Source organism: Trachurus japonicus, chromosome 21, assembly GCF_045865225.1.
Source record: "Trachurus japonicus isolate A0001 chromosome 21, Traja_1.0".
In the NCBI taxonomy this organism is placed as follows: domain Eukaryota; kingdom Metazoa; phylum Chordata; class Actinopteri; order Carangiformes; family Carangidae; genus Trachurus; species Trachurus japonicus.
Window position 1 is genome coordinate 27,421,008 of NC_140927.1, and position 18,441 is coordinate 27,439,448.

The following is an 18,441-nucleotide window of genomic DNA, read 5'->3' on the forward strand; positions in this document are numbered from 1 at the left end:
AGTTGTGAGCTGCACATTCACCACACTATGAGATAATAACACAACGTTACCACACAGAGTTGTTTTAGAGGGAAATACATGCAAAACCGCTGATGCGCGTTCCCGTCGAGGGCAGTTTTTCATCAAGCAACAAACAATTCTGTCTCGTAACATCCGTTATTATCTCATAGCGTGGTGAATGTGCAGGCAATTAAAGGTAACAAACCTACTCCTAAAACTATAGGGATTATGGCAATGGTCCAATTTTCCAAAATGTTGAACTATCCCTTTAAGGAGAGACAGGAGGTATTTCAGAAAGTATGAGGGCGATTCATCAGTTCTATGAAGATGGACAGGCCTGGAGCGGTTTAGGTGCAGCTTCTGCATGACTCAGCTCCTTCTTCCCCTGTCCTCTGGACTGTTTGATGATGTGTTTTCTGTGGACTCATGACTATGTGCCTTCATTGGGCCTTCATGTGCCCTCCGACCGCCATGTTTTTGTTTCATTTTGTTGTTACTGTTGTATGGACCAAGAGTGTATTGGCCCTGATGCTGTATGCTTGTACACGTATGTGTCATTTTGTGCACTTTTTTGTTGTTATTTGCTCTTGTATGTCCTTTTATAAAATGAAAATTTAATAAAGATATTGTTTAATAAAAAAAGAAAAAAATATATATATATATCAGGTTTCAACATTTATGTCCACAAAGTGTCCCATGTGGATCCACCTAGTGTGATCAAAGCTAGAGGTGGACCTCTCTCACCTGTTCAGCTTTCTGGTGAAAGACGGACGACATGGCCAGGATGGTGGAGCGCTCGTCCAGCGCAGCAGCGAAACTTTTCCAGTCCTGATCCAGCTGACCTGAGATCTGTTTTATCTGTGTGGAGGCGTAGTGACCGGCCTCGGCCAGGCGGCTCGCCACTGACATGATTCTGTTGATGTTTACATAGGCATTCTGGGAAAAAAAAAACAACAACAACATCAACAACAAGTCTTATTCTGTTGGTCTGCAGCTGGATCTAATTATTGTTTTAACATTTAGCATAAATTACAATGTCAAGACACTCAAAAATAAATAATGCTATTAGCTCTAATTTCATTGAAATATGCAAAACAGATCAATGATGCCTTTTTTATTTTGTATCAGGAAGATTTTCTGTATTTGTATTGGCTCATTACTTAATCAAGATAAACTACATGAACTTATTCTCACTACAAAACTTCATTCTAAGCGTATTAACACATGCAGATCTGACTACGTGTTGATCACACAAACAGCCTCTGCTCTCATGCGGTGATGCACGGTGACGTAATGCGAGGGAGATATTCACCATGGAGTTCATGGCAAAGTGGTTGTGTTGAGTCTGCAGCTCCACAGCGTGTTGGTAGCCGCGGCCAATCTCTGTGTGGCTCTGCAGGAACACTTCCTTGTTGTGGCTGATCCAGTCAAACATCTACACAAACACACACACAGTGACATTAATAACAACAAAATAACCCACGTCACAGGTCATACATTAATTATTTCTATCCCTGTGAGCGCACCAACCCACGAGAACACGTGTGAAAGACCAGCTGATTAATTTAAAAGCTGTGGAAAAACAGTTTCTAAGATCAAGAATGAGCTTTCACATTAAAATAAACACTGATTACACACAATAAAAAATAAAAAAAGTGCCTTTAATTGGACTGAACTGAAAATTAATTAATAGCCACAGGCTACAGCTAAAATTGTATTCACTGACTGAACCTTGCATGATTGGTTTTGATCATTTATTGATCATTTGTTAAGCAGCTGTCCTGACTAATCGTGTGCATCTACAACAAGGGTGGTGAATGAAAACATCAAAATAACTCCAAGAGTTTTGTTCGTTGCAGTTTGTAAACAAAACACTGATAAAGTCCCCCTCCTCTCTCTGTGCAGCCCCCTGCCCCTGACAGCAGCAGTCAGGACCACAAAGGAAAACACAGTCCGACCGAGAGAAGCGCTGGAGCCGTGGGCCGACAGCCGACCGTCACCAACACCGGGAGCCTCCGGTGCCGTTGTGGTGAGCTAGGAAGCGGGAATTAGCGGCTGATGCTAACCGCTACCGCTAGCAGCACTGGGTACACACATCGCAGCGAATGCTTTGGTAGTACAGTGGTTAGACTAGAGCATCTGCCTTTGGCGCGGGAGAACAGGGTTCGACTCCCGGAGCAGCTGCATATTAGCAGAGACTTTCTTGGCCTCGACCTGATCTTTTTACTAAACTTAACCAACTCCTTTCTACATTACCTAAACCCAACCAAAGCACAGAGCAAGGACATTTATTTTTCAGCAGGAGCGCCGCGGCTGCATCAGACTCGCACCTGGGTGAAACTTTGGGGGGGGGGGGCTGTCCCCGCGGCGCGATCGTGTCAAGCCGGGCAGGAAGTCAAACCACGACAGAATCCGGTCAATTTTCAAAATAAAACACATTCGGAACAGCAGCCCCTCGGAAGGAATTTTCGGACTGGCAGACCGTCGGAATGGCGGTCCTTCGGAATGGGGGTCGCCCCCCTAGGGAGCATACGTCAGTCCGACTGCACAAAAGTCTGACGACTCATTTCTCCGACTACCCATTCTACAGTGTAGGTTTAGGGTAAGGTTTAGGGTTAGGGCTACTTAAGTCGGAGAAGTGGGAGGTCGGACTAATGGACGCAAAAATAAAGAACTGTATGGTCGGAGAAATGGTCGGACAGACGTCATGCGCCCCTCGCTAACATCCGGGACAGCTAGCGGGGCTAGCAGCCCTGAGCTACTACTCTGCTGCACGTAGCTTCACCTGAGCTCCGTCATTGGCTGGAGAGAAAACACAGACTCTCTCGCTCTCCACCCAGAAACGTGCACGTGCACAACAAAACAAAGCAAAAGACCAAAATACAGGCAGGGGGAGGGGGCTGCAGACACAGCCCCCACCACACAGGACTAGAAGCCCATAGGTGATGATTAAGACGGATTTCATTTGTGTCTACAAGTTTCCAAACGTCATCTATGGTCAAAACCGGCATTTCCGGTGGAATTGTACGTTTAAGTTTCCATGGTTTTCAGCCGTTGTCATAGTTGCGGTAAACGCTGGCTTTTAACATGGATGTCAACTTGTGTGATATCCATTGTTAAAAGCGGGTGTGATGATCCATGCGTTTTACAGATTTTCATTGAAAAAAAAAATCCATGCATTTACCCCAACATAAAATTCCACCGGAAGAGCAAAACCAGTTTACGTTTTTGACGTTCGGAAAAAGGTGGAATAATAAGTCTAACATTCATTTCTGGGCACAAAACTCCAGACCCAACCTTTAAAAAAAACAGGAAAGAGTATTCCTCTGAAAAACACAAAGGTCATTTTCTGTTGTTCTTGTTGGCTTCATCTTTACAACTTTATCAGTGTAAAACGTTATCAGACCAGGACCAACTTCACACTCTCTCCTCTCTGCTATCTGAATCACAATCTCTGAAGACAGATGGAGGCTTGGGGGTGGCCCTGGCGCGATCGCCATGGTTACCACCACGACATCATCTTACACAGCCATTTTTCTCCGGGCAGGTTTTCCACACAACGAACACCTCATCATCGGGTCTGACTGACCGTTTCCCTGGCGTCGGCTGCAGCGAGAGAGAGAGAGCCGAGTGTTTCCCACAGTGTAAACTCATCGGCTCAACGCCCGCGGCTCCTCAGCGTGACAACACAACACTGATGCGGACAAAAAAAAAAAAAAACGTTTTCTTATTCCTCTCTGTTTTGCTTTACAGTAAATATTTACCACTCCTGCATGTGGATTTCAGTGTGGAACAACGCGCAGAGTCAGCTGACGCCCGTCTGTCTGCATACATGTGTGTGTGTGTGTGTGTGTGTTTGGGAGTGTGTGAGAGTGCAAGCTGCACATCCATCAACAACACTTGTGATAATATTACCAAACATAAAGCTCTATTAGCAAAAAAGAAGACGGCTGCCAGTTGACATGATTCAGCCATCCTGGATCAATGTAGGCAAAGTGACCTCAGTCTCCATAACTCAACTGTATTCTCACCTTACAAAAACTACTCATCAAAACGATAACATTTTCTAACAGATTCACTAGATCCACACCCCTGTTTCAAGTATTCGTCCTATTTTTGCTGTGAATGCTATGTAGTATTTTTGTTCATTAATCCATTCACAAGTTACCTCCAATCTGCTTCCAAACTGTATTTCAGTTCAATTCCCAGATTCTTAATTTCAATTTCAAGTCTACTTTCCTTCAGTTCTCGATTAGATTTAGACTTTTGCAATGCATTGCCAATCCACCTTAGAAACTGCACAAGCATAAATTCATTTGAGAAACAAATAATTCATTTTCTATTGGCCCAGTTGAGCAATGCATAAACCACCTGTTTTCTCCACACAACCATACAACATTTCTCTCTCTCTCTCTTCACATTACTGTAAATCCTATTTTTTATGTTGAATGTTTATCTTTAGGAGGACCACTTGACAAGCCCTTAAGGGTTTTTCTTTTTGGTTTCCTACACATATGCTGTATCTACTGTATATACATTGCATATTTTGTTGTTGTTGTTGTTGTTGTTCTACTCTTTAATATGCTGTTTTATATATTTTTTCATGTGCTAATAAAAAAACAAAAAAAATAAAAACTGTAATGTGTTGGCACCAGGATGAATAGTTTTTTTTATAACATGTGCAGATGTCGGTAATCCAACACAGTAATCATCACTGTGATGAATGTTGGTATTTTTCTGAATTTTTCCATGTAACGTTAACTGATCCCTTCAGATCAGAGAGTGATCTTTCCATATATAGGCTTTTCTAAATGAAACTACTGGAATAGTTGTACGTGTTGTTGTAAACACGCTGGTATGTTAATGATGAATGGAATCCAAACATGCGCTCACGACCACAGCTAATCACTTAGCTGATGGAAGTGAAGCAATGCTGGACGATTTTCCACTAGATCTGACCGCTGACTGCGTTCCTCTGTTTAGGTAAATGCTAAAGGATCGTTTATTCAGACTGCTACAAAGTTTCCACACAGCGACACAGACAGTATAAAGAGCAGATGATAGAAATCTACAGTGTGAAACCGTCCTGGAGGAAAGAAAACTTAATGGATGGGAATGGAGAGGAAACACTGGGTGTGTCTCTGCCCTTTAATTTCAAACGAAGGATCATATTATATTGAGCCGAATGTGATGATCTGTGTTGACAAATGTTATGTTCTTTGGCTCTTTTGCCTCTAAATGCCTATTTTTAAATTCCACCCCCACGGCCAGGTGATGACACCAAAAGCAAATATTTAGCACAGCTTTCAGTGCTCGTGATGACTAACTCTACACTTCCCCTGTCCACTTTATACACGAGGCTCTTTCAGAGTAAAAGCCTCTTGGAGGACAGATCCAACCGTGCAACATGCAAGAACTGAGTTGATTTACTTGATTTTAATCTATACTTTTTACTTCCTGCCATTAAAGGCTCCTTATTCCCAATCAACTTCTTGATTTATCACATCTCAAACTACCTTCACAACACAGTTGCTACACTTGCATTTCCTCTTGTAAAGGCAAGGCAAGGCATCTTTCTTTATAGCACATCTCATACCAAGGGCCAACTCAATGTGCTTTACATAATATTTAACAGTAAGAACTGGAAATGGGGAAAAAACCCAGAATAGGAAATATTGTAAACATTAAAGGGATAGTTCAACATTTTGGCAAAAAAAAAAAAAAATCCCTATAGTCATAGCAGTAGGTTTGTTACCTTTAATTATCGATGCAAGCTATTTTTAGAACAGCAGAGCAGAGCCGTGAGCTGCTCAGAGCTACGCTACGGAGGCTCATTATGGGATTTCTTGGTTTCCCTCATCAAACTCATCAAATACACAATCCAACAACTCCACAACGCTCTGGTGGACAAGTTGTGACCTGCACATTCACCACGCTATGAGATAATAACACAACGTTACGAGTCGTTTTAGAGGCAAATTCAGAGACTGCTTGCCGAAAAACTGCCCTTGAAGGCAACGCGCGTCAGCGGTTTTGCACGAATTTACCTCAATACCATCCCATGAGCCTCCGTAGCATAGCTCTGAGCAGCTCGCGGCTCTGCTCCGCCATTCAAAAAATAACTTGCACCAGCAATTAAATGTAATGAACCTACTCCTAAAACTATAGGGATTATGGCAATGGGCCAATTTGCCAACATGTTGAACTATCCCTTTAAACATACAATTAAAGGCAAGGAGAATATATATATATATATATATATATAATATATATATACAGTATATATTCATAATAAAATAAAAACTAGACTAAAACAGAGCATAGTGACGAGTTCTTCTCAGCCTCAGGTGTGACTCACCTTCTCTGCGTCCTGTTCGAAGAGTCGGAGCTGAAAACACTGGTCCAGCTTCAGCTTCCTGACGTGCCACATTTGGTGGAGATGCTGCCTGGTGGAGTGGAGTTTATCCAGCAGACTGGCCACCTGGCAGAAAGCACGACTTGGGAATTAGATTTGTTGAAAATGGATTATGTTTCTTATAGTGTCTTAGCCATTTGGAGTTCAACTAGTTACACAGACTTGAGATCTGATTGCTTTCTTTAAAAATAAGCAGGAAAAACATGCCGCAGTTCATGGTTGGGCAGCTTGTCTAATGGTCCCTTAATCCAACATCTAGTGTTTATTTTACATTCACTCATTTGGCAGCTGCTTTTATCCAAAGCAACACTAAAGCTTCGATTCGGTACGAGGCCTTGTGTAAGTATTGAAATTCTACGTCTATTTTTAAGCCTTAAATAATAATATAAATGCAACCCTCCGTAACGTACAGCCTGTGTACAACATGTGCAAGGAAACTCACAGTGTTCTCACACAGCCTTCCCTGCAGAGCGCCTCAGTTAATGAGCTAACATGCAGCGAGCTCTTCTCATTAGCCGCACTGTGAGCTGTGGGCCGCGGCTCGGTGAGGAAAAACATCAAACTATGCATTTAATCACCACTTATAGTGGGGCATATTTTTAGTGTTCCCAGGTTGTAATGATGAAATGTGCTGCATTTCGTTAGGAGCATCACTTAATGAAATCACTAAGATCCATCTCCATAATTGGTCAAAACGACTGTTCTAGTCTTGATCATGTTGTCTTCATTCATAAAAAATAATAATAAAAAAAAATCTGCTTTTGATGTTGATGCTCAGTGGAAGAGAAACAGTCAAACAAGCTCTGTGTGTATGAAAGTGTCTGTGAGTATCTTATCAGTGTCTGACAGGTCTGAGTTCAGTACAGACGATTTATGAAACTGTAGTTTCTGCTCTGTTTCAGCATTAATATCTAATACTATTTGTTAATTTTGCAAGTGTTTATGTGATGTGATGAAATCCCTGTATTTTTTACAGTCAGGATTTCTGCTTTTTTTCTCCCTGGGCAAGACTGGAGGCCCACTCTCCCTACTGTGCTGCAGATAAAATATGATTTTCTCAGTGTGGATTGGAAATACGGCATCTTATGAGCCAGTTATACTCCCAGCGTGGAGTGAATCACCTTGGGAACCAGGCTCTGAAAGTCGGCAGAGCCGGAGATGCAGTTCCTCCCTGAAAAGCCATCACTAGATCGGATACACTGCAGCAACCTCTGGCCTTCTCGGTCCAACTCCTCCACTGGAGCCTTCAGCACCTACAAAAGAGAAAGTATAATAACAGCTCACTTCAATGCCTTGACATGACTCCAGCTCCGTCTGCAATGTCTCACACAGATATCCACTGACTAACCCTCAGGCCAGAGAATGGAAACCAAACTACTTGTTTATTTCTTTAGATGTTTCTGCATTATGTATCAGCCTCTCTCACCTTTTTCTTCAGCTGCGTGTGCTCCTCTATCAACCGTCGTGATCCCTCCACATCTGCAGGAAACTCCTTCTTTGACAGAAGCTCCTGCAACACACGGTACAGGTTTATCATATTATATTGCATGGCTCCATTCCTTTTTAAATGATCCGCTCCTTGATAAGCCATTGATGTGAATATTCATCCGTCCATCTCCCACCTGCAGGTCCTCCAGTCTGGACAGGAGGTGCACGGCGTTGGACATGAACTCCTCTAGAGAGACTCTCAGCTCCATCCACTCCTCGTGGTTGTAGTCCAAGGAGCCCTCGAAGTCGTCCGTCAGCTGGGAGGGGTCCACCAGTTTGGACAGACCTTCGACCGACACCATGCTGGTCTGGTGCGCACAGACACATCATCAAGAGAAGTTAGTCACTAAGTTAATTCAGTAAAAGAGGCTTAAAGTTACATATGTTTACCCATGATTAACACCTTGGGTCATTTTTTAAATGAAACCAAACTGTTCATTTCGGAATACACACTTTTAATCACAAACTGAAGTCTCAGCTAACACGAGCCAACTAGTTTCACCTGCTAAAGTAAACTGTAAACAGCATGAGTGAACCAAATAGGTTTACCTGCCAAACTGAAAGATAAACTATAGTTGAACCAAATGGTTCTACCTGCATATTAGTAGATGAGTAGAACTGTTGTGTTGGTTTTTTAAGGAGGAGACCTATGTCCTGGCTAGATTCATTGAATTGTCTGAATTGTCTGTTTTGTTTGTTTGTTTTTTCTTCTTTCTTTTCTTTCTTTTCTTTGGCACGCAAGCCCTTTTTGAATGTATGTACTTAATGCTTATAGTGTCTTATAAGCCAATCTGGGCTGGGCACCAAAAAAATGTGCCTGACACTTAGATAAACAATCAAATCAAATCAAAAAAGTAGATTAGCATGCTGGATCATGCTAATCTACTTTTTGCTGGATCACCAAATGGTTCTACCTGCATATTATGGAGATAAATATTATTTATTTCCAAAATCCATCAGTCAGATAACCCTTTCACCACCACAATTTAGCTAACCTGGACCTTCAATTTAACGTTCAAAAATGAGTCTGGGAGAAAAAAAAACGTGTTTTAAGAGATGATTTTAAAATCTCTGATGAACAGTAGTGGTAAGCTAAACTGTTCCACGGCTTAGGGGCGACCACTGTAAAAGCTCTGGTTTGCCTTTGGTTTTTAGCCTTTGGGCACATCCAGGTTTAAATCATCTGCAGCAATCAAAAGATACCAACTTTAAAGACCATCCTGTGCATCTGTCAATATTTGCTTACAAACCAATAAAAATAACTAGTTTTTTTTTTCTATTTTATAACTAAAATAATAAGGCTATTCATTAAATATTTGGGAGCTAATTCTAGTGTGTGGACTCTATTTTTCTATTTTTAATTAATTTGCAGACCTCAGAGTTCAGTTAGGTACACGGGGGCCATACGCTTCAAAATTTTGAAGACAAACATTAGGATCTTTAATCTATTCGGGACGGGACAGGAAGCCATTGCAGAGTCAGTTCAGTTTCACACTTGCAACACTTAGCAGCAGGAGTTTCTATGTGTAGATCTGAACTGTTAGCTCACCTAAACCTAAACCAAATACTTTTGCTAACCTCAAAACTGCAGCGGTACAGAACACAAAGGAACACAGACTAGCCTCTCTCAAAACCCAAGCTGTACATGGAAGTTGCAAATTGAGACTGATCTTTAAAAAAAACAGCTCATGTGACTTACAGGTATATACAGGTAACATCCTTATGTTTACGTCCTACTTTAACACACAGCATCTCATCACAGAGAAGACCAGATGAAGTCAGAGAAAAGCCAGCCCACTGACCTCAAAGGAGAACTTTGCACTGCCAAAGTTTGTTTTCTGTTTCTGCCAGAAGTTGTCTGGTTTGATGATGAGCGCCACACAGATCTCAGCTGGGAAAAACTCCTGCAGCGTCTTGAGCAGAGGCTTGATCAGCTCCCACTTTGACCCGCGCATGTCGATGATGACGGTAAAACCACGTTTACATACATCCTCGCTGGCGGGAGAGACAGACAGAGAAACAGACAGCAGAGAGGTGCAGAACATTAAAAAAGACTTCAAAATAGCCCGAATTAAATCAAACCATCAAAACGCAGTAGTTCAGTTATGCCTTGTTTGTCTAATTAAAAGATTAAAACGGTTCGCTCGGAGCTAAGTGAGATCGTGATGCTCTTTTCTCTCTCTCTCCTCCAGCTGGAATTCAGTTTTCCAGTTTTCCCCTGTGTTGGTGAGTAATATAGCCGCAGTAATTACAGAAGAACCTGCAGGAGGGGAGAGGATGGGGGGGGGGGGGGGGCATATGAATCACCATGCAGACTTAAAAATAAAACTGCTTTGGCATTTATAAGGGAACCTTTTAACCATCACAGCTACAGACCACTCACGGTGCCATCCTCCATCACTGAGCAGCTCATAAACAACTCCACTGAGTGAGGGGATCTTCTTTTCTTTTCTTTTCTTTTCTTAACTCTCCAAACATTATTAAGGTCACAAAGTCAGGTTTTAAGATCCACATCACACACTCACACACACACACACACACACACACACACACACACACACACACACACACACACACACACACACACACACACACACACACACACACACACACACCTTGATAGACGTTGATAAATGATCTGTGTTGGACTAACGAGCCCTGACCTTACAACGTCTGTCTGTCTCTGACAAAACCATGAGCCTGGGAATTTCATCTTTTGCAGATAGATAGATAGATAGATAGATAGATAGATAGATAGATAGATAGATAGATAGATAGATAGATAGATAGATAGATAGATAGATAGATAGATAGATAGATAGTTGGGCCTATAATGTACAGTTCTGCATGGGATATCTAATTTGTTAATCTATTCTGTTTAAAAAATTAAAAGTATAAATAACATTTTACAGATTTATCGTAGTGTAGGTCATGTGCTACTTCCTGGCGAGTGCAATAATAAAGTGCTCCGTCAATTTTCTCATCTCTTGGCAAGACGGCGAATAAAAGCAAAGTGTACGACGTAGAAGAAGTCTTCCTTAAATGCTCGAGCAGATGTCTCACATTATTCACATCACTTCATCAAATGGATTCAGTATAGGGGTAATAATACTGTAATTGTGCTCACATGCCGGCACAGATCAGCAAAATTAAAACATTAAAAAACAGACATTTTCAGGCGCGTTCATGAAGAAATAAGATATTAAGAAATCTGAGTCCACTCCAGATGGTTATTTAGCAAACAAAATATACAAATAAAGTGAAGAAAGAAGGGGAACTGGATGAAAACAACACTTGTAAACAGATATTTGCTGCCGACCAGAAGCAATATGCGACCAGCTGTGCATGCTTGAATGTAATGGGCCCTAAATCCATCTGCTGCTGCTGCTGCTGATTGGGGGTAAAAAATAAACTGAAATTACCTCACCTCCACAAACACTCACATGAAGCCTCTATTAATACAAATTAAACTACAGCACATCCATTATGATCTGCCTCGGGGAAAGCACAAACTCTTCTCGTCTCCATGGAAACAGCAGCTCGATCAGGAGGAGGAAGCAGAGCGGGGCTGATGGCGACTGAATGATAAGATGGGGTTTTTTTCTTTTTTTGGGCGAGTCTGGTTCAATGACATTGTTTTTCTAATCAGTCAGGTAAAAGGTGTTAACATGCACATCAGTCACTCAGTGCAGCACAGACTACACCACAAACCTCACGTTGCGTTCAAGGACACTCTTTAATTTATACATTATTTCACATTCAATGGTTTTTGTTTGGATTTTTTTCAAATAATACATCTTATCGGTGCAATGCCTTTTTAGCAGATTGCTATCGATTTATGATGCGAGAATGTCCTTGAATGCATCACCAAGGAGTTTTTAAAACAGTTTTTTTTTTTTTTTTTGGAACAAGCAAAACAAAAAAAATGAAAGGTAGAGATGATCTCAGGCTGGTTTCCCTTTTGCAACAAAGGACCTGCTTTGATGCTACTGCTGATTACGTCACTTAAAAACAGGATTACAGAAGAGAATCTGTGTTGAAGTGAAGTCTGACGTAGAGGCGGTAACGTCCTCAGACTGTGTCGAGGGGCCGCAAGAATAAAATGGAAGTTAAGTGTGACAGACTCGCTGCTGTCTGCTGCAAAACACTGCCGCTTTCATGCTGATGCAAATCAAACGCTGCTCTCCATCTGTTGCTGCGATGGGGAAGAAAGAAGCGTTTGATTTCACCGTGTGGACAGCGCTGAGCCACTCCACAGGCACTCCGCCCTCAACGCCCCTTTTTTCAAGTATCTGTCACAATCACTTCAGATTTCACCGTCTGTTATCGTCCTAAAGCATAACTCTGAAGACGAATTAAAAAACTTAAAGGGATAGTTCACCCAAAATTCAAATTTCCCTCATTATCTCCTCCTCCCCCTCATGTGGACTAAGGGCTGGGAGAAGTTTCAGAGTCCTCCGTGGCTTCTCTGAGTTACAGCGGGGCTCCGTGCAGCACTGCATGTCCATATGACGGTTGAGAACGGAGCTCACTTTTCTTCGTCCAAAAAGACACACCAAAAAACATCCAGATACCTCCATGCTGCTCGTCTGTAATGTCCCTCTGGTATTGAAGCCCCGACATGAGAAATTGTTCTGAAAAAAATTAGATAAGTCTATGTTTTAAGCTTGTTTGTAGCGGAAGCTCCCAGCACTGCTCTTCCTGGTCCGTCCAAATCTGGCGCGAGTTGCATTGACGCCCAGTTCACGGCTCCGCAAATCGCGCGAGATTCCGGCAGAGCAACACTGGGAGCTTCCGCTACAAACAAGCTTAAAACATAGACTTATTTAATTTTTTTCGGAACAATTTCTCATGTTGGGGCTTCAATACCAGACGGACATTACAGACGAGCAGCATGGAGGTATTTAGATGTTTTTTGGTGTGTCTTTTTGTTACGAAGACAGTTGGTATCCATTTGCAACCGTTATATGGACATGCACTGCTACGCCGAGACCCCCTGTAACTCAGAGAAGCCACGGAGGACTCTGGAACTTCTCCCAGCCCTTAGTCCACATGAGGGGGAGGAGATAATGAGGGACATTTGAATTCTGGGTGAACTATCCCTTTAACAACAGTAGACAGTGGATGTGAGCAAATGATAAAACAAAGTATCCCACTTTAATGTGTGTGTCTGTGTGTGTGTGTGTGTGTGTGTGTGTGTGTGTGTGTGTGTGTGTGTGTGTGTGTGTGTGTGTGTATCTACCTGGGGACAGTGGACAGGTAGGTCACCAGCCTCCTCAGGTCTTCCTGTTTTATTCTGTCGTGGTTGCTCCTGGCAGGAAACGTCAGGATGGGTCCTCCTCGTTTATCTCGCCCACCTGCGCTCACACATGCAAACACACACTGATGAGTTTATGTTTAATGGAGCCACATGTGTCGTTTCCTTTTCCAGCTTTAAAGCAGAAGTAAGTGGTCCGGTTGTTTTCGCTAATGCTGCGTTCCAGGCAGGCTTTTGAAATCGTAAATTACAGCTTCAAGTCACAACTTACGACTTTGTAGCGTTCCAGGCAACCCACTCGTGTTTCTCCGACCTGTTTTACCGGTGAAAGTCACTATAACGGCCACTCGTAACTTCTGACCCGTGAACTCGTACCAGATCGAACTGGTACCACTTCACGGTCGGAAAAACACGAGTTTCCTTGAACGCACCATAACAGTCCTCGTCCCTACGTCGCCACATTCACGGCGTCCCTTGGCTGCACACACAGCCCTGCATGCCGTTCTCTCTCCTCATTGGATAAAGGTTGTAGGATACAAGGAAAGTTTTCTCCTGGGCTCAGAGCAGAGCAGAGTGACTGACAGACCCGTGTTTCAGACCAAACACTCTATAGAAGTGATTGCTGTCGGAAGATACAACTATTTAAGACTTATATTAACACAAATATATCACTTACTTCTGCTTTAATATCTGTGTATCGGTAACACACCGGTCAGTCACAGCTCCGTCTGCGGCTCCACACACTTTCCACCGCCTCTCAAACACAAACCCTCTCCCTCTCCCTCTCCTCTCCCTCTCCTTCTCCCTCTCCCTCTCCCTCCCCCTCTCCCTCTCCCTCTCCCTCTCCCTCTCCTCCAAGCTCGCCTCCCTCTCTCCCTCGTCGCTGTGATAAATTATGTGTGTGGAGATGTTTTGGTTAGATTAATGTAAGAAACACAAATCACATTGTTTATGAAACTGCTACTCAGACGTGGAAAATCGGACCGAGTGTGTGTGTGCGTGTGTGTGTGTGTGCGTGTGTGTGTGTGTGTGTGTGTGTGTGCACTTGAGTGTGTGATTTGAGAGGAAGTGTGCTGCTGTAATCTGAGGAGGAATCTTTATGACTGATTGTTGTTGTGACTCGGACTTTTGCATGCTCTCTCTCTCTCTCTCTCTCTCTCCTTTTCACTTTAACACAGTGAGAAGGAACCAGAGCTCGGAAGCAAACACCCTTAAATCTTAGAGTTTAATACATTAAGATATTAATTTACACTATAATGTAGTTATAATTAGACATAATGTCACTTTTAAGAGTTTATTACTGTAGAGTTTTCCTTTCAGCAATCACACCTACAGTTTTATTGAGAGGAGTTACAGTTGTTAACAAATAACTGAGTTACCACATTTATCTGATTACCACTGTTTAATATCGGCTCGTTTATTATGTACTGCTAAGACAAGTCTAAGTGTTACAAACTTGTGTTTAGCATCACAAGTGCTTCTGAAAACATGTGATTAATCAATTAAAAACTACAGGTTAGGTCTGTTTTTTGGGGGGGGTTTTGCATTTCTGTTGGAAATATTTGAGTTACTTTCACAATAAATTTTAAGGAAGTCAAAAATATTCTTTATTATCTCTCCACCAAACCCACAAATGATTAGTTTACTATCAAATTAGAGCAAAACAGCAACAACAACAACAAAAAAAGAAACAAAAGAAGATAAATAAACAGTTAAAATAGTTGCCTGTTAGTGTTCTGTTATTGATTGTCTCAGCTATTTAACAGATTTAGCCTTATAAGTTATATAACATCATGGATTTACCAATATTTAAAAATCAATTTTAAATAACTGTGAATAAACAGTGAACTCGTTTATTAGTTACTCGATTATCTAATTATTTCAATTTCCCAGAGTCTGTTTCAGCTCTGGTGTCTCTGCAGATCTGACAATACAAGTGCAAGGGGGACACAGATTTCAAAATAAAAGCATGTACTGTACTGTAGGTACTTTCTTGTTTGTTCAGATCCTAAACACATCACATGGCTGAGTGTGATCACCAGCCTGTGGGGTAGAAAACGCTTGGGTGTGTGTGTTTTTGTTGTTTTTTTTGCGTTTCTGTTGGAAATATTTGAGTTACTTTCGCAATAAATCTTAAGGAAGTCAAAAATATCCTTATTATCTCTCCACCAAACCCACAAATTATTAGTTTACTATCAAATTAGACAAAGAAAAGCAAAAAAAACAAAACAAAACACCACAGTTAAATTCTGTTAGAAAATGACCTAAAAGATAAATAAACAGTTAAAATAGTTGCCTGTTAGTGTTCTGTGAAACAATTAATTGAATTTATTGATTGTCTCAGCTATTTTATAAAAGTTAACATGAATGTTAAGATTAAATTTCAAAATAAAAGCATGTACTGTACTGTAGGTACTTTCCATTTCTGTATATTATTTTTGCAGCCTGTGCTTCACTTTCTCAGCTCATGGCAGGAAACTTCAGACTTTCATTAATTGTCTGGGACCATCATGTTGAACATTTCTGGTCGATTAACACCAGAGTGTTCTAATGTGGTGTCACGTCTTGTTTGTTCAGATCCTAAACACATCACATGGCTGAGTGTGATCACCAGCCTGCCTGTGTGTGTGTCTGTGTGTGTCTGTGTGTGTTCGCCTGCTTGTTTTGGCGCAGTCTGACGTGCAGCAGCAGCGCCGCTCGGCTCGGCTCATGGGGGAGAAGTTCACATCAGTCATGTTCAGGGTGTTAAAGGGCCTGTGATGATTTTGCTGCCTGTTTCCTGACTCGGGAGGTGAGCAGCTGATCTGTTCTGCAGTCCTGGAGGTTTTAGTCTCTGCCTGAAGTCACGGTCACATCCAGAGTCTTCAGCTTCAAGTTGATTTGACTTCACCAGAGGGAGAGAGCGGCTCCTCCTCCTCCTCTCCTCCTCCTCCTCCTCCTCCTCCTCTCCTCCTCCTCCTCCTCCTCCTCCTCCTCCTCCATCTGTATGCACACTCCTCTCCTCTCCTCTCCTCTCCTCCTCTCCTCTCCTCTCCTCTCCTCTCCTCCTCCTCCTCCTCCTCCTCCTCTCCTCTCCTCCTCTCCTCCTCCTCTCCTCCTCCTCCTCCTCCTCCTCCTCCTCCTCCTCCTCCTCCATCTGTATGCACACTCCTCTCCTCTCCTCTCCTCTCCTCTCCTCCTCTCCTCTCCTCTCCTCTCCTCTCCTCCTCCTCCTCCTCCTCTCCCCTCCTCCTCCTCTCCTCCTCCTCCTCCTCCTCTCCTCCTCCTCCTCCTCCTCCTCCATCTGTATGCACACTCCTCTCCTCTCCTCTCCTCTCCTCTCCTCCTCTCCCCTCCTCTCTCCTCTTCATCTCCTCCTCTCCTCCCCTCTCCTCTCCTCTCCTCCCCTCTCCTCTCCTCTCCTCCTCTCCTCTCCTCCTCTCCTCCTCCCCTCCCCTCCCCTCTCCTCTCTCCTCTCTTCTCCTCCTCTCCTCTCCTCCTCCTCCCCTCCCCTCTCCTCTCCTCCTCCTCCCCTCCCCTCTCCTCTCTCCTCTCTTCTCCTCCTCTCCTCTCCTCCTCCTCCCCTCCCCTCTCCTCTCTTCTCCTCCTCTCCTCCTCCCCTCCCCTCTCCTCTCCTCCCTCTCCCTCTCTTCTCCTCACCTCCTCCTCTCCTTTCTTCTCCTCCTCCCTCCTCTCCTCCCCTCTCCCCTCCTCTCCTCTCCTCCTCCCCTCCCCTCTCCTCTCCTCCCTCTCCTCCTCTCCCCCTTTCCTCTCCTCTCCTCCCCTCTCCTCTCCTCTCCTCCTCCTCTCCTCTCCTCTCCTCCTCCTCTCCTCTCTCCTCCTCCCCTCCCCTCTCCTCTCCTCTTCTCCTCCTCCTCCCCTCCTCCTCCTCCTCCCCTCCTCTCCTCTTCCCCTCCTCTCCTCCTCCTCTCCTCTCCTCCTCCCCTCCTCTCCTCTCCTCTCCTCCCCTCTCCTCTCCCCCTCCTCTCTCCTCTCCTCCTCTCCTCCCCTCTCCTCTCCTCCCCTCTCCTCTCCTCATTCCTCTCCTCTCCTCCTCTCCTCCCCTCCCTCCTCTCCTCCTCCTCTCCTCTCCTCCCCGCCCCGCTCCTCTCCTCCCCTCCCTCTCCTCTCCTCTCCTCCCCTTCCCTCTCCTCCCCTTCCCTCTCCTCTCCTCCTCCCCTCTCCTCCCCTTCCCTCCCTCTCCTCTCCTCTCCTCTCCTCCCTCTCCTCCTCCTCCCCTCCCCTCTCCTCTCCTCCTCTCCCTCCTCCTCCACTCCTCCCTCTCCTCCCCTTCTCCCTCTCCTCCCCTCTCCTCTCCTCTCCTCCTCTCCTCCTCTCCCCCTCCTCCTCTCCCCCTCCCCCCCCTCCCTCCCCTCCTCTCCTCCTCCCTCCCTCCCCTCCCCTCCTCCCTCTCCTCCTCCTCCCTCCTCCTCCCCTCTCCTCTCCTCCCCTCCTCTCCTCCCTCTCCTCTCCTCCTCCTCCCCCTCTCCTCCCTCCTCCCTCCTCTTCCTCTCCTCCCCTCTCCCTCTCCTCTCCTCCCCTCCTCCCCTCCTCCCTCTCCTCTCTCCTCCTCTCCTCTCCTCCCTCCCTCTCTGTTGCTTCCTCTCCTCTCCTCTCCTCTCCTCTCCTCTCTCCTCCTCCCCTCCCCCCTCTCCTCTCCTCCTCCTCCTCTCCTCTCCTCTCCTCCTCCCTCTCCTCTCCTCTCCCCTCCTCTCTTCCCCTCCTCCCCTCTCCTCCTCCTCTCCTCTCCTCCCCTCCCCCTCCTCCCCTCCTCCTCCCCTCTCCTCTCCCTCCTCCCCTCTCCTCCCTCCCCCTCCCCTCTTCCCCTCCTCCTCCTCCCCTCCTCTCCTCCCCTCTCCTCCTCCTCTCCTCTCCTCTCCTCTCCTCCCCCTCTCCTCCCTCCTCCCCTCCCCTCCCTCCCCTCCCCTCCTCCTCCCCTCCCTCCCCCTTCCTCCTCCCTCTCCTCTCCTCTCCTCCTCTCCTTCTCCTCCCCCTCCTCCTCCCCTCTCTCCCCTCTCCCCTCCCTCATCTCATCCTCTCCTCTCTCTCCTCCCTCTCCTCCCCTCCCCTCTCCTCTCCTCCCTCCTCCCTCCTCCCTCTCCTCCTCCTCTCCTCCTCCCCTCTCCTCTCCCCTCATCCTCACCTCTCACTCTCCTCTCCTCCTCGTCCCCTACCCCTCGCCCTCATCCTCTCCCCCTCCCTCCATCCTCCCCTCAGAGTCCTCTCCTCCCCACTCCTCTCCCACTCCTCTCCTCACCCTCCCCTCTCCTCTCCTCTCCTCCCCTCCCTCTCCCCTCCTCCC

At 45.0% G+C, this 18,441-nt stretch overlaps 1 protein-coding gene across 1 annotated transcript in view; it reads right to left on the reverse strand.

Moving 5' to 3' along the window:
* The window catches only part of kalrna (kalirin RhoGEF kinase a), a 205,466-nt gene that overhangs the window by 125,538 nt on the left and 61,487 nt on the right, over nt 1-18,441 (reverse strand). Inside the window, exons 3-10 of the mRNA XM_085766061.1 lie at nt 13,146-13,260; nt 9,706-9,898; nt 8,038-8,211; nt 7,842-7,925; nt 7,537-7,668; nt 6,359-6,481; nt 1,313-1,435; nt 745-936 (exon numbers count right to left, since the gene is read on the reverse strand). Coding sequence (XP_085622187.1) covers nt 745-936; nt 1,313-1,435; nt 6,359-6,481; nt 7,537-7,668; nt 7,842-7,925; nt 8,038-8,211; nt 9,706-9,898; nt 13,146-13,260 — 1,136 coding nt within the window. The remainder of the gene's footprint in view (nt 1-744; nt 937-1,312; nt 1,436-6,358; nt 6,482-7,536; nt 7,669-7,841; nt 7,926-8,037; nt 8,212-9,705; nt 9,899-13,145; nt 13,261-18,441) is intronic.